The sequence below is a fragment of the Belonocnema kinseyi genome, chromosome 3 (genome assembly GCF_010883055.1).
Source record: "Belonocnema kinseyi isolate 2016_QV_RU_SX_M_011 chromosome 3, B_treatae_v1, whole genome shotgun sequence".
In the NCBI taxonomy this organism is placed as follows: domain Eukaryota; kingdom Metazoa; phylum Arthropoda; class Insecta; order Hymenoptera; family Cynipidae; genus Belonocnema; species Belonocnema kinseyi.
In genome coordinates this window covers 121,830,436-121,845,685 of record NC_046659.1, presented here as the reverse complement: position 1 = coordinate 121,845,685, position 15,250 = coordinate 121,830,436, and the positions used below count along the sequence as shown (strand labels likewise).

The following is a 15,250-nucleotide window of genomic DNA, read 5'->3' as shown; positions in this document are numbered from 1 at the left end:
TGGTTAAAAAATCGTGTTTTTGAGTGAAAAATTACTCTTGTTTGTTAAAAGTGCAAGTTTTTATTAAGAACATAACTGTCTTGTTAAAAGTTCATCTTTCCGATTCAAAAATCCACTGTTTTCTAAAATATTCGACTTTTTAGCTAAAAAACTGTACTCTTTTATTAAAATTCATCTTTTTATTTAGAAAGTCATCTTTCTTGAGTGAAATTAACTCCTTTGGCGAAAATTTAACTGTCTTGAAAATTAAACTACTTCGCTGAAATTTTTTATTTTTATATAAAATATATTTGTTTCACACAAAATTTTAATTTTTGGTTAAAAATTCACAGATTAGTTATAAATTAACTTTCATATTAAAAATTAAACTTTTTGACATGAAAATTCAAGGATTTTTGAAAAATAATGATTTTTGAATCGAAAATGAATGTTTCTAATGTAAATTTCTGAAGTATAGTAAATCGTTGAGTGCTGCGGTGAACACAATGGAAGAAATGTTTCGGACTAAATCTTATTTTGTTGACATCTTCGTATAACCAAATTTTTTAATACCAGTTTTTTTAAATATTTAGTAAACTAATAAAATTAGAGTAATTGTTATTTATTAAAAGTTTATTAGAAAAAAAAGGATTAAAAGTTGATTATGTTAGTTTGCAAATTAAACTCTTTGGTAGAAAATTCAACTATTTAGTTTAAATTGCATGAATTTTGTTGAAAATTCAACTTTTTAATTAATTAAATAAATATAATAAAATAAATATGAATAATTTAATTTTTTGTATAGAAATTAAACGTTTTTGCAGAAAGCTTTTCCTTTTAGCTTGAAAATTTAATATTTTGGATGAAATTTTCTTCTCTAAACAGTCTCTAAATATTTTTAACTTTGAAGTAGCACATTCATTTTTTTAAATGTTAAGATTAAAATAAACAACTTTTTTAATTTGGTAACTTGCTGGATATTGTTTGTAAGCAGTTTATTTACTGATCTCATGATGTTTTACATAAATATAAGCAATTACGAAAAATGGAATCGCTTATTAAAAAAATATCCAAAGATTTTAACTTTTTTGTTAATTAAATAACAAAATTAACAGAAAAAAATGTTTAATCGGCTCCCACAGATTCCTCTTAATTTTTGTAAACTTTTTTTTAATGATTAAAATCGGATTAAAATTGTAAGCTCTAGACACACTTGAAAAACTTACGAAAAATGTAAAATTTGAAGAAAAAGATTCAAAAACTATAGGAATATTCTTTTTAGAGGTCAGAAAATCCGAAAAGCCGTGCCCTGCAAAAGCAAATTGAGTCAGTTTAAAATTTTCTTGTCGAAAACGGCTTATTAGTTTAATTCGAATTGAATTAAATTTAAATTTAATTAATACAAGATAATTGAAATTAAAAGTGATTAAAAAATTTAATAGTTCAATTAAATATGTTTTTCAATATCCTAATGAAATCCACAAATAAAATAACAACCAAGCGATAATATTTGTTGAAAAATCTTTAATTTTGATGCTTGACACAGAATTGATATTATTTTGAATTCAATGTAAAAGTCACCGATTTTTTCAATGAATCTAAAAAAGACTTTTATCTTTACTCTCACTCCTAAAATGCATACAATCAAGAATTGTAAAACAATCAAGAATCTCTTTACGATTTTCTTAAACACGGTATGAAAATGTACACAATATATACAATATTCTTAATTATTTACAGGCTCAAGAAACCAAGTATCTTGATCTATATCAAAAATCATCTCGAAATTTATCTCGAGAATCATCACACCGACACTCTTCTTTTCCTATGCCTAAATCCTTTTTGACTCAAGATTTCTTGAATCTCATTCAAGGTCCTTTTTTTTGTCTCCGGAACAAATGCCAAAACAAAGAAGAAAGCTAGAGAGCAAGACACAGCAAAAAATGCATACATCATGTGTTGTCCATAAGCATCATTGATCGGTTGGTATAACTTGACAACCGTAAAAGTCAAAATTCCATCAAGAACCGTCAAACTAGCCGCAGCGATTCCTTTAACATTTCCAGGGAAGAGTTCTCCAATCAGAGCATTTGGTAGAGTTCCTAATCCAATCTGAAAAACTATTTGGAAGAAGACCATGTCGATGATAGGAATCAAATTCACAGAAGATAAATCAACAAATCTCGAATCTAGGTAGATATAAGTAGCGAAAATTCCTAATGTGATAGTACACCCTATGATTGAAAATAACAGCAGAGGCCTTCTTCCACAACAATCGACTGTAAAAGTTGATACAGTTCCAGCTAGAAGACCAACGGCGAAAATAATAATGGTAGATTTGTAAGGATCCAAGCCAATATCGTTGGCCTTTGTTAGAACATCTTGAATGTACTGCATCATGCTGAAATTTCCACTTAGTTGTTGCGTTAGGATGAGACCACTGATGATTAAAAGTGCCTTCCGGTTGTTGGGGAGAAAAAGCTGTCGAAATCTGTCTCTCCAATTTTCTGATGCCTCGGAATGTTGGCTGATGGCTTCGAGAACAATGTCTAATTCTTTCTTAGCTTCATCCCTGTCTTCGATTCCTTTAAAAAATGCAATGACCTTCATGGCTTGCTGGTGCTTTTCTTTGGTTGCGAGGTAGTAGGGACTCTCTGGAAAGAAGAGGAAGACTAGGACAAAAATTAAAGGGATTATGAGACCCACTGTGCCCAGAATTTGGTAAGAGACCCAGGGTCCAATTGAGACCATCAAGAGGGATCCAGTGAAGACGTTGACTGCTATTAAAGTTCCCAGGGCTCCACGGATTTTAACGTCTGCCACTTCGGAGACATACATGGGATTTGTTGAGTAGGACATGCCGACTCCGACTCCTAAAATTATTCTGGCCACGTAGAGGTATTCGACTTTCCAGGCGAAGATTGTTACGGTCCAACCTGTTATATAGAAGATGCTGGTCAGGAGAAGACATCGTTTTCGTCCAAACCTGTCGATTTTAAATCAAATTGATTACTTAATTTTATTAGACAGGCTGGCCGAAGAGCTTCATCTTCAATATTTCCTGATTTTTCATGTTCCCTCGCTATTATTATTCAAAGACCAACATTTTTATAATTTTTAAATTATTTTTTTTCTGCAAAAAGATCTTCTCACTTCGTTTCACTGCACAGTGGGCAGAAAGAAATTGTTTTTCTCTTATTTTCCCTAGAATTATATCTCCAGTGATGTTTATTGATAAAAAATTATCATCCAATATTTTTCATTAATTTTATAAATAAATGCCCATTGTGGATATTTAACGGTAGAAAGAAATCGTGTTTTCTTTTAATTATCCTCAAATTTTGTTGCCAATGATGTTCAGTAAGGGATCGTCCATATATTACGTAAGACATTTTTCTTTTGTTTATATTGCTGTGTCCTTTTCAACTTGATAAAAATATTATTTTCGTCTTTATTCAAACAACAGAAAAACGTCTTACGTAATATATGGACAATCCCTAATGGGAAATTTTGATCTGACATTTTTTATCAATGTTATAAACAAATTATATAAACAAATTTATAACTTGGGCATTTAAAGATGGACAAAAATTCTTATTTCTCCTAATTTTTCTCAAATGATGTCGCCAATGATGTTTATTCGTAATATTTTGTTATTTTACATTTTTTAATAATTCTGTAAACAAATTGTTTCTTCAATACATTTAAAACAAAAGAACATTTTATTAATGCATGCAAAACAAAAGAAAACATGTTTCTTTTGTTTCGCATGCTTATTGTTGTTGTAGAAATTTATATCTTTAACGATTCCTAAGAATACTACATTATGAAAATTGGAAGAAATAACAATCACCAAACAATTACATCACTGGCAACATACTAAAGCTAGTTTGTGAAAAAAAATGTTTCATACCTTTAAACATGCAAACTAGGTACATGCTTACATATAATTTGTTCAAAAAAAAAAATTTATTTTGGATGATAATTTTCTATCATTCAACCTCACTGGTGACGTCATTAAAAAAAATAGAAAAAAAGGATGTTTTCATAATATAATATAAAAGGACGCTTACATAATTTGTTTAGGAAATTAAAAAATATATATTAGATAATAATTTTCCATCAATTAAACATCACTGGCGACATAATTTGAGGAAATTTGAGAGAAAAAGCGATTTCTTTCGGCCTTTAAACGGCTACGCTGAGCATTTGTTTATAAAATCTATAAAAAATATCGGATGATAATTTTCCATCGTTTAACATCACTGGCGACATCATTTCAGGAAAAAGGGAGAAAAGACGATTGCTTGCTCCCTTTAAAGGCCCAAGTTGTAAATTTGTTTGTATAATTTGTTTATAAAATTAATAAAAATATCGGATGATAATTTTCCGTCATTAAACATCACTGGGGATATAATTTGAGAAACATTAAAAGAAAAAACGATTTTTTCCTGCCTTTAAATGTCCACGCATTGGGTATTTGTTTATACAATTTGTTTATGAACTCAATTAACAATATCAAATGAAAATTTTCCATCATTAAGTATCACTGATTATATAATTTAAAAGAAAATTGAGAGAAAAAACTATTTCTTTCTACCTTTAAATGAGCACACTAGACATTTGTTTACATAATTTGTTTATAATATTGATAAAAAATATTGAATTAAATTTCTACCAAAAGAAAAGAATTTTCTACCAAGAGAATTAATTAAATAACTGAATGTATTTTTAAAAAATAGTTAAATTTTCAGTTCTCAATCATAAATGGAAAAGTTGAATTTTTAGTAAAAAGAAATTATAATTTACGTCTAATTTTCAAAAAAACAAATTTTCAAAAAAATATAAAAGTCTTCAACAAATTTTGGAAGCTTCGAGCTAAAGAATCATTTTTCTAGAAGACTTCAGAATTTTCCCCCCGAAAAATTGAATTTTTAACATAAAGGTTCATTCTTAATGAAAAATGTAACAATTGATATTTCAGCCAAAAAGATGCTATTTCTACCAAAAGAGATAAAAATTAAAAAAAAAAGAATGAGTTTTGTATCAAGATCAATAATTTTCTACAGAAGAGACGAATTTTCAACAGCTTACATTAATTCTTAACAAAAAAGTTCATTTTCATCCAAATGGTAGAAATTTTCAACCTTAATAGTGAATCTTCAACTAAAATGATAAATCTGTAAAAAATTATTTTTAAGCAGAGTGTTTCAACCTTCATCTCAGTAATTCAATTTCCAATAAATAATCTAATAGTAGATATTTCAATAAAAAAAAAACCAAATAAAATTAATTTTTAAAGAAACAGAGGAATTTTTTAAATTAAAATATGAATTTTAAACAAAAATTTAAGTTTTTACCATAATAATTGAAGATTCAAACCAAAAAAAGGAATTTTCAGCCAAACAGTTGAATTTTCAGCCACAGCAGTTTTTTTTAAATTATTGAATTTCGAACACAAATTTTAAAAAAATGTTAATATACTCATCAGGTAGCCACAAAACGTCATTTTAAACACTTTCTAATTTTACCCTGACTATTAAAACGGAATAAAAGAAAACTTAAAATTAAAATAAAAAATTTTCAAAGCATTGTTGCTGCTAGATATTTAAAGTCTTTTTATTTGAATTCCTTGACTTTCGCAATGTTTTTTTCAAATTCCCTAATTTCCAGGTTTTCCTTGAACTACGTCCACCCTGGTTACAGTTTAATTATTAAAGTGTATTTTAGAGATTATTTTAAAACATATTTCGAATAATTACCGATCAGACAACCAGGCTGCCAGAAAGGAACCAAGCATTGAACCTATGACAGTCAAGGACGAGATCCATGAGCCTTCTTCGGAATTTATTTTTATAGGAATATCAATGTCGTCATACGGGCGAGATAATATCGTTGTCACCCATCCATAAACTGTGCCCACGGACACCATTGATAGAGTAGCTAAAAAGATAGAATAAAATTAGTTTTTTTTCTTTATTCTAGGCTATCAAACTCCTGCGCTAACTTTTTTATTAACATTATTTTAATTATAATTTTATTTTATTTGAATAAATATAAATTAAATAATAAATTCATGTACACCTATGAAAAACTAACAAGAATTAAACTATTTATTACGCGTTCATAATTTAGTGTTTAACGCTGGATATGCGATTTACAGATGCACGCGAATGATACGAGGTGAAATTTAATAAGCTTCCAAACGTTTTTTTGTTTTCAAATCTTTCTAACTAATTCCAGAAAAAATTAAAACTTACGTATCAAATAATTTAAAAAATCTAATATAGATACTCATTTCACAAAATCACAAACATTTACAAAATTATAAAATAGAAAATAGAGATATTTTAAATATAAATAAACTCTTATTATAGAAATTATAGCAAATATTCAGCTACATAAACATAAAGGAAATAATCGATTTATGTCACTTAATTGAACAAATTAATATTGAATCTTTATATATTGAATCTTTATATCTTTATACTAATTTTGAAATAATATGATGAATCTTCCAGCAAAAAAAAAAAGAATTTTTAACAAAGCTTTTTTAAATTTTTAACCAAATAGTTAAATTTTCCACAAATGAAGGATACATTTTTAACGAAAAATGTAATACTTGATATATTAACCAAAGAATGTTTTAATTGTAAATGGGAAATAGTTGAATTCATCCAAAAAAATATGGATTTTCAACAAAAAAGATAATTTTCAAAAAATTACTTGCATGATTAGTTAAATTTTTAACGAAAAGATGAATTTTTAACAAAGAAGTCCAACTTTTAACCAAATAGTTTATTTTACCACACAAACAAACAAATTCTCTTAGAATTTCAGCCAAAAAAATATTTTTAATATTTTAATCCAAGAGAAAAAAATTTCTACAAACCGAAATTTTGATTTAAAAAAGTTATAAAAAAAACACAAATTAAACAAACTACCTTTCAATAGCCCTCCCTTCTATATCCCTTCCGAGAATGGACACCGCCTAACAAGTAGATATAGCAGGTGTTGCGCGGGGTCAGCGGTTGTCACTCAGGCGAGCACTCGGGCGTGAAAAAAAAGCGAAGCGGGCTAAAAGGAGTTAGTTCCCACCCACCATCAGCCCTAAAATCTGCGCTATACAAGAGTTTTAATGAAGATGAATTTTCCACCAATATAGTGGATTTTTCAACAAAAAAATGAAACCAAATAGTTACATTTTCAACCAAATAGATTTTAAACTAATTATTAATTCAATTGACGAGCAAGAAGCCCAATTACAGATGTATTCTACAAAGAGTATTTAATTTCTAGTTAACCTAAACCTAAACTTAATATTATCTTAATGTAAACTTATGAAAAATCTACTAGAATGTACAACCTAACACCAGCATGGAAACAGGGGTATGAAGAGCCAAAAACAGTAAGTCCTTCCTTATCTACATCGTTTGCGATTCTGACCATTCGAGATATTGGTGAATGTTCGCCGAAACTAGATCTGAAGTTATCTAAATTAAATGTGTGAGATAGATAAATGGAGCTCCGCAGGGATCTACCCGGTACATGTAGGTGTAAACTTTCAAGTAATTTAGGACAAGTTATGTTTCTATTGACTAACTTGTGCATAAATAGAATATCTTGCGCTTTTCGATGTGACTTCAGAGAGCTGATATTTAAAGCAGCAGCAATCTGTGAATATTCATGCGACAATCGTGGATTAGGAAGACCTTACTTAATTGCCGCCCACGAGAAAAACCTATGTTGAACCCTTTCCAGTTTTTTAATATACGAGGCGTAATGTGGAAACCAAACTTGTGAGCAGTACATAAGAATGGGTCTAACTAACGTGATATATAATAAGCGTAGTGTGTGTGGTTGTTTAAATTCTACAGAGTGACGTTTGATAAATCTTCAGACCTTCAGCGGTACAATAATCAATATGCTGGAGGAAAGAGAGTTTATCTTCTACAAAAATTCCAAGGTCGCGCATTACATGAATAGTTTCGACGATAGATTCATCTATCAGGTATTGGAATTCAAAAGGATATATTTTTCGCGAAAAACGCATCATTTTACACTTAGAAGTATTTAAAGCCATCCCATTTTCCAGACACCACATATATAAGGCGGTATTATCTTTTTGAACTGCAACGGCGTCCTCAAGAGATGTAATGATAGTGTACATTTTTAAATCATCAGCAAAAAGTAAGGCCATGACAATGGTAAATATTTGTATGATATCATTAACATAGATATTAAATAACAGCGGGCCCATGTGTGATCCTTGAGGCATGCCAGACGTTGCAGTAAATTCGCAGGAGTACACACCTTTGAACTTCACAGCAAGCCGCCAGCCTCTCAGATAACTATTGAACCATTCTAATAAATTTCCATGTATTCCAAATGCCTCCAGTTTCTGGATCAACCTCGTATGATTAACCTTGTCAAAAGCGCGAGAGAAGTCAGTATAAATTACATCAACATGCTTATTATCATCAAGCGCCTCCGCAATAAACTGAGTGTATAAAATAAGGTTAGTGCACGATGACCTACCAGAAATAAACCCATGCTGTTCCTCGACAATAAAATTTTTGCACCAAATTGAAAGTTTATCTGTCAAGATACTCTCAAAGATTTTTGCGATCGTGTTTATTATATTTATCGGTCGATAGTTCTTAACATCCGATTCATCATCTGCTTTGTAAATTGGAACAACGTGACTAGATTTCCATTAAGAAGGATAGAAACCGGTAGATAAGGATTTAGTAAAAAGGTACCAAATTGGCCTAAATAATGCGCAGCAGCAGTTTTTATAGAACAGAGAAGGGATGCCATCGGGACCAGGATCTTTATTGCAGTTTATTACACTGATCCTTTCAAAAACTTCTGACAAGGCGATTTTAACATTATTAATATCAAGTGTAGAGTTATTTAATTGTTTAAATTCGGGTAGAGTATTCGTCTCATATACGGAAGCAAAGTTTTCTGCAAATAAATTAGCGATTTCCTGATCAGTTCTGACTTGTTTGTCTTCCAGATGCATCACGTTAGGCATGTAACTGCAAGATCTATTATTATTGACATGTTTCCAAAAGTATTTCGGGTTTCTATAAATATCGCGCTTTACATTATTAATATGAACATTACGATAATTTTTATGTAGAAGTTTACACGTAGCCCTTAAGTTAGAGAAAAGTTCGCGATCCGCCTGATTACCTAAAGTCTTAAATCGATAATGAGCAGCTCTCTTTTGGGCAAGTATATTAATTAAGTCTCGAGAAAAATATACAGGGTTTTATCGCTATGTGTTTTTTGCCATGGTACATATAATTCAATTAAGTTATACGAGATCGCGTAAAAATAAGTGACACAATCATCTATAGATAATTGAGTAAACAATGCATCGCAATCTACTGTACCCAGAAAGCAAATTATTGAGGTATAATCAGCATTTTTGAAATCTAGATAAAAGTATGCATCAGAGCTTGATGAAGTTATTTGCTTGAGGAGAAAAATATCTAGTGGGGGTGGTATGTATCGCTGGGCAAGAGAGGATCAAGAGATTGGTGCACAGTAGTTGCATAAAGTGATGTAAAAACCAAATCGAGAATCTTATCCGATGTGTTCTGCACTTGATTTTTTGGAAAAAGTTTATAAAAACCGCACGTGTCAAAAAGCGCGTTTGCGCTCTCTTGCAGAAGGCAAGGCCCCGCTACTGGAGAGGATACATTATCCTCGATCGTCATTGGTCTATGGATGTTCAAGATGTTATAGTCGCCAACGATGATTGTAGCCGTAGGTTTAGTAGACTCAAGAGCAGATTCTATAGCGGTGCAGTGGTTAAAATAAACTTCTGGACGTGATAGTGGCGCGATGTAAGCAGTTCCAAGCAAAATTTGTTCATTTCCATTTAAGACTGTTGCAAAAATCTGTTTGACAGAATTAACTGAAGTTCGAGCTTCGAAACTTCGAAATTTCGAGTTCACCGCAAGTAGTACTCCCTCATCTCGTTCAAAGTTACTCGACTGGGTATCCCTGTCTCTTATGTAGATAGTGTAGTTAGTTATACCCAACTCAGCGTTGAAGTGATTGGAATTGAGCCACGTTTCAGTCAAAACAATAACGTCGTGTGTAAATTCCGAAAGAGCAATAGCATTTGCAGGTTGATAAGTTTAGTTCGTAGGCCACGAACATTTTGGTAGTAAACGTTGAGGTTACATAGTGAGTCACAGTGTTTACTTAGTGCAGTTCGTCTCTCCTGTTGTCGGCTGGTGGTATCGTTCAATTCTAGCTGATCAAGAAAGCTGCCAGAAGAACGTCTTGTCAAACACGATTGCTATTCGCGAGCATAGTCTATCCAGCTGGCAACTCTCGACAGAGCTTTCTTGTAGGATAAACAGTCTTTGCTAAATACCGTGTAGTCGAATTTTACGCCAGGGATCTTCAGAATAGTTGCCGCATGGAAGCTGTTCGTACATTTTCTTATAGAAGATGTACATTCGGCTTCTGGGTGAGAAACACTACATTGTGGACAACTGAGTGACGTGCTGTGACAGTATTTAGCCATATGACCAAATCTGATACATTTAATGCATCTCAAAACGCTCACGTGATCGAGTACCGTACAACTCCCCCACCCTACATAAATTCTTCGTTTTTCTATTAGTGTGTTATGAGTGGTTGGATCAACTTCGAGAATAACTGTATAGAAATTCTTATTATTTCTATTAACTTTTTTGAAGAGAACTTTCATCCTAAATTCTGGTCCTTCAGAAATTTGATTTTGGTTGCAGATTTTGGGAATTGGCTCGTCGATTTCTTCAAATTCATTGGCATGTATACCCAAAATTTTCACTTTAAGGTAGATCTTTCGTGGCTCCTTAATGGTATATTTGTCACCTATATGAGTTTTAACAGCCTGAGATAGCTTCTCCCTAGAGTTAAAGTTCGAGCAGCTGATTACAACACCGCCGCCTGATATGTTTCTTACTGATGTGACACGAGCCGAAAGTTCACTAGGGCAGACTTTTTTTTTGACGCTTTCGTCGTTTCCTGGCATGTTTGTGTCTCCTTTTAGACTTTATGACAAGAGCTGCGTCTCGATATTAACTGACAAGCCTCATCCAAGCCCCACCATCTTGCTTCCTTTTTTCCTCGAACTCTGTGGCTTTCAACTTAATAATTTTTAATTTCTTTCTTAATAAATCGATAAAAATATCTTTGCGTTTATGATTATCTCTTATCTTTTTAAAAGTTCACGGAAATAAGATATTTCAGATCCATCTTTCGTCAACTCAGGCGTTAAAGATGAGGTCTTACGAACTTCACAAGCACAACTTCTATGATACGTAGAACCACAATTAATGCACACAACCGATTTCACAGGCGCTAATTTACAACACTTATACATTGTTAAAAGATTCGTGCCCGAGATACTGCCGTCTATGACAGTTTTTTTGGAGCCGTCCGAATAAATAAAATAAAAACATGGATTTTCAACCAAGAAGATTAATTGTCTACCAAAAAAGGCAAATTTTGAAATTAAATGATGAATCTTCTAGCAAAAAGAATGAATTTTTGACAATGGAGTACTACATTAACCAAATAGTTCAATTTTTCACATAAAAAAATTATATTTCAAAGAAAAATTCAATAGTTGATATTTCAAGAAGAAGAGATTTTAATTTTAAAACAAAAACGAACATGATGAATTTTCTAAAAAAAGAAAACTATTTTATTATAAAATATTATTTTTTAACAAAAAAAAAAATTCTCAATCAAGTAATCAAACTAAAATAGATTAATTTTTCCCCAATTAGTTAAACTTTACACTAAGAAGAATAATAAATCTTTACAAAAATTATTTGTAATAAAGTAATTCAAGTTTTAAACAAGCAATTTAATTTAGCACACACAAAAAAAGATAAAATCTGAAAAAATTAATAATTGATATTTAAGCAAATTTGTGAAAAGCCAAAACGATAAATTTTATACAAAACAATATTTTCAACTCAAAATTATGATATTTTAACCAAAAAGTTTATTTTCAAACAAACATTTCCACTTTCTATCAACGAGTGGAATGTCCAATAAAAAAAAGGAATTTTCACGAACAGAGTTACATTGTCACCCAATTAGATGAATTTTTAACGATTCATGTAAGTTTTCAAACAAAATAATGAATTTTCAACCAAGAAGTATAATTTTCTAGCAAAATAAAAGATAGATTTTGAAGTGAAATGATGAATTTTTCTACAAAAATCAAATTCATTTTTAACGACGGAGTCCAATTTTATGAAAATATTTAATCAAAAAATTATTTTAATGTGAAAAAGTAAAGGAATCGCAATAATTAAAGAAGACGATTTTTTAAAAAAAATAGTGGGGTTTATCAAAAAATAAGTAGATTTTTCAATAAAAAAAAACTTCAACCAAATTATTAAATTTTCAAGCTAAGAAGATTAATTTTCTATAAAACAATTAAGTTTTGAACAAAAAGTTCAGTTTCAAACAAGAAAAATTAGCATTCTAACAGAACAGATACATTTTAAATCCAAGAAGACGAAGCCGTTAAAAAAGGGGAAAGATCGCGAAGCAATCTTGTGTATTTAAAAAAAAAATATATCTTTATAATTCTTTTTACTTATGTGAATGATAATTTTCTTATTTTGGTTTTTTGCACCTTAATCTTTTTCTTTAGTTGGAATCAAAAAACATTTGGTACATCTGAAAGCTTTCAAGTGATAAAAATAGATTAGAAAAAAATTATTAATTCTGTAGTAAAGAAAACAGACTAAAAAAAATTGGTGAGAATAAGGAATCAAAGTCTATTTACTGATAAAAACATTTTAAAAATTTAAATATAAGTATTTCTCAATTTCTTGTTTATCTATTTCTAAATCTTTGATCTTTTTGATAAGCCTGTGCAATGTTAAAGTATTTTAAATTCAGTCCTTAATTCGCTCAAGGGAAAATAGCTTTTTACTTTTTGTAAAACCATTCATCTACTTCAAGTCGCTGGGTGGAGATTACAGTGAATGCACGAGTGACCCATAAAGCGTGGCTTAAGCTCAGAGTTCTCTCTTCCGCAAATGCACAAATAATGACCAGGGCATGATAAAGCTACAGATTTATAATTCGACATCTGTTCCAATTTTACGGTTCCATAATTTCAAAATATATTTGAATTTTTCTTTCATAATTTCATAATTTTTAACTAAGAAGAATAATTTTTACTATAAAAACAAACATTCGGAAAAACAAATTAATTTTAAAACAAATAGTGCAACTTTCAAGCTATAAAAAGATGAGCTTTCTATGTTTTCTACTGGTTTGTATACAAAACAGTGTAATTTTAAATCTTATAATTACATGTTTAATCAAATAGATAAATTCAAAACCAAGAAGATTTATTTTTTACCAACATAGCAAATTCTCAACAAACTACATAAATTTTCAACCAAATATATAGTTGAATTAATAAACCAAAAAATTAATATTTAGCTAAAAATAGAATAATTAAATTTCATCTTGATAAAATTAATTTTATATAATAAAAACGAATCATCTACAAAACAGGTAAATTGTGTGACACATAACTGAATTGTCTACCTGATTGTTGAATTTTCAAGACAAAAAGACAAATCTTGGATACAAAACAGTTTGGTTTTCAAACTAAATGTATGAAGTTTTAACAAAAAAATAATTTACAATCAAATAATCATATTTCAAGTTAGAACAATTAAGTTTCAACCAAAAAAAAGAAGAAATTTTCAACAAAATATATAATTTTTTAACCAAAAAGTTGATTGTTAAAACATGAAGATTATTTTTCTACGAAAAACGAGGGATTTTCAACCATATATGTAATTGAATTGCTAAACAAAGAAATAAAATTTTCCCAAAAATGGGATGGTTAAATTTCAACTTGATAAAACACAAAAAGGGAAGCTTTAACAAAATAATTCAATTTTCAACCATAGATAAATCTTCTACTAAAATTATGAATCTTCAATAAAAAACAAATTAATTTTTTATAAAGTAGTGTAACATTTAATAAAAGAGTTGAAATATAAATCTAAAAAAAAAATTTCAATAAAAAAAAATTAGTATATATTTTACAAAAAAAAAGATTTTCATTCTAAATAAAAAACAGTTCAATTTAACCAGAAAAGATGAATTTTTAAGAAAATGAACCTGATGGTTCAATTTTTAACCATAAATAATAATTTTGTACCAAAAAGACTCATTTTCAACCAAATAGCTGAATTTTTAGTCTTAAAGTGATAGCCCATAGCCCTTACAATAATTGACGCCACGCCATAGGTAGTGGTTACCGGAGCTGCGCGGGGTTCGCGGGGTCTGATTGTCACTCAGGCGAGCACACAGGCGTGAGCAAACAAAAGCGGAACGTTTTATAATGAGTTAGTTTCCACCCACCGCACAACCAAAATCGGCGCTATAGAAGAGTTTCACTGTGGTTAAATTTTGATGAAAAACCAATCATGATTAATTTATCAAAGAAAATCGTTTACGAAAAAGTGAAATTTTCCACCAACTTTTTGAATTTTCAAGCTAAGAGGATGGATTTTACACGGAACAGTCTCATTTTCAACACGAAAATATGAATTTTCCACTAAGAAATAAATGGCCTACTCCAAAAAATGTCATGGTTGATGACCCTTGTTGATGACCTATTGTAAATTAAAATTAAATTAATTAAAATTAATTTAAAATTGAAATTCAACCTGAAATGCATGCCAGCCATTGTTTCCATTGACTTCTGGGGTTTTTCTTATTCTGTCCATCTGCGCCTAACGCCAGCTCATCGTCCGGTACTTTGACCTGGAAACGAAGAAATGCTAATAAAATCAAAATTAAAAATAAATTAAAATTCTAATATATAGATTAATTTAAAGCTTGAGCAATTATTAAGGCTATAAACAGCAATGTAAAATTTTTAATACTTTAAACAAAAATATTGCATTTTCAACAAAACAGATGAATTTTTGACCAATTGGTTGAGTTTAAAAAAAGAAAATAAGGATTCGCAACAAACAAACAAAAACAAATATATATATTATTAAAAAATTTTCATAAGGACAACCGCAGGATTTCGCCGGGAGCGGGTGCTAATCTGGAAGATTGCACCCGCTTCCAGCGAAATCGCGGTACAATTTCAGCGACAACCACGTCTCACGACCGTGAGATAGGTGGTTACAGTCTGTAAAAGAATCAATACGACGATCCAGCAAAAGCCTCGTGCACCCTAAGAACACGGAGCGAC

General features: G+C 30.2%; 1 protein-coding gene across 9 annotated transcripts in view; it reads right to left on the bottom strand.

Moving 5' to 3' along the window:
• Nucleotides 1–1,474: 1,474 nt before the first annotated feature.
• The window catches only part of LOC117170168 (facilitated trehalose transporter Tret1-like), a 66,716-nt gene continuing 52,940 nt past the window's right edge, over nt 1,475–15,250 (bottom strand). For 5 of the 9 annotated variants that reach the window (XM_033356744.1, XM_033356743.1, XM_033356740.1 and 2 more), the window contains exons 2-4: nt 14,712–14,808; nt 5,742–5,922; nt 1,477–2,965 (exon numbers count right to left, since the gene is read on the bottom strand). In XM_033356744.1, the coding sequence (XP_033212635.1) occupies nt 1,783–2,965; nt 5,742–5,911 (1,353 nt within the window). In that variant the 5' untranslated portion in view covers nt 5,912–5,922; nt 14,712–14,808 and the 3' untranslated portion in view covers nt 1,477–1,782. Of the gene's footprint in view, nt 2,966–5,741; nt 5,923–14,711; nt 14,809–15,250 lie in introns of all 9 variants that reach the window. The other 4 variants (XM_033356741.1, XM_033356736.1, XM_033356737.1 and 1 more) reach the window with 2 other exon arrangements.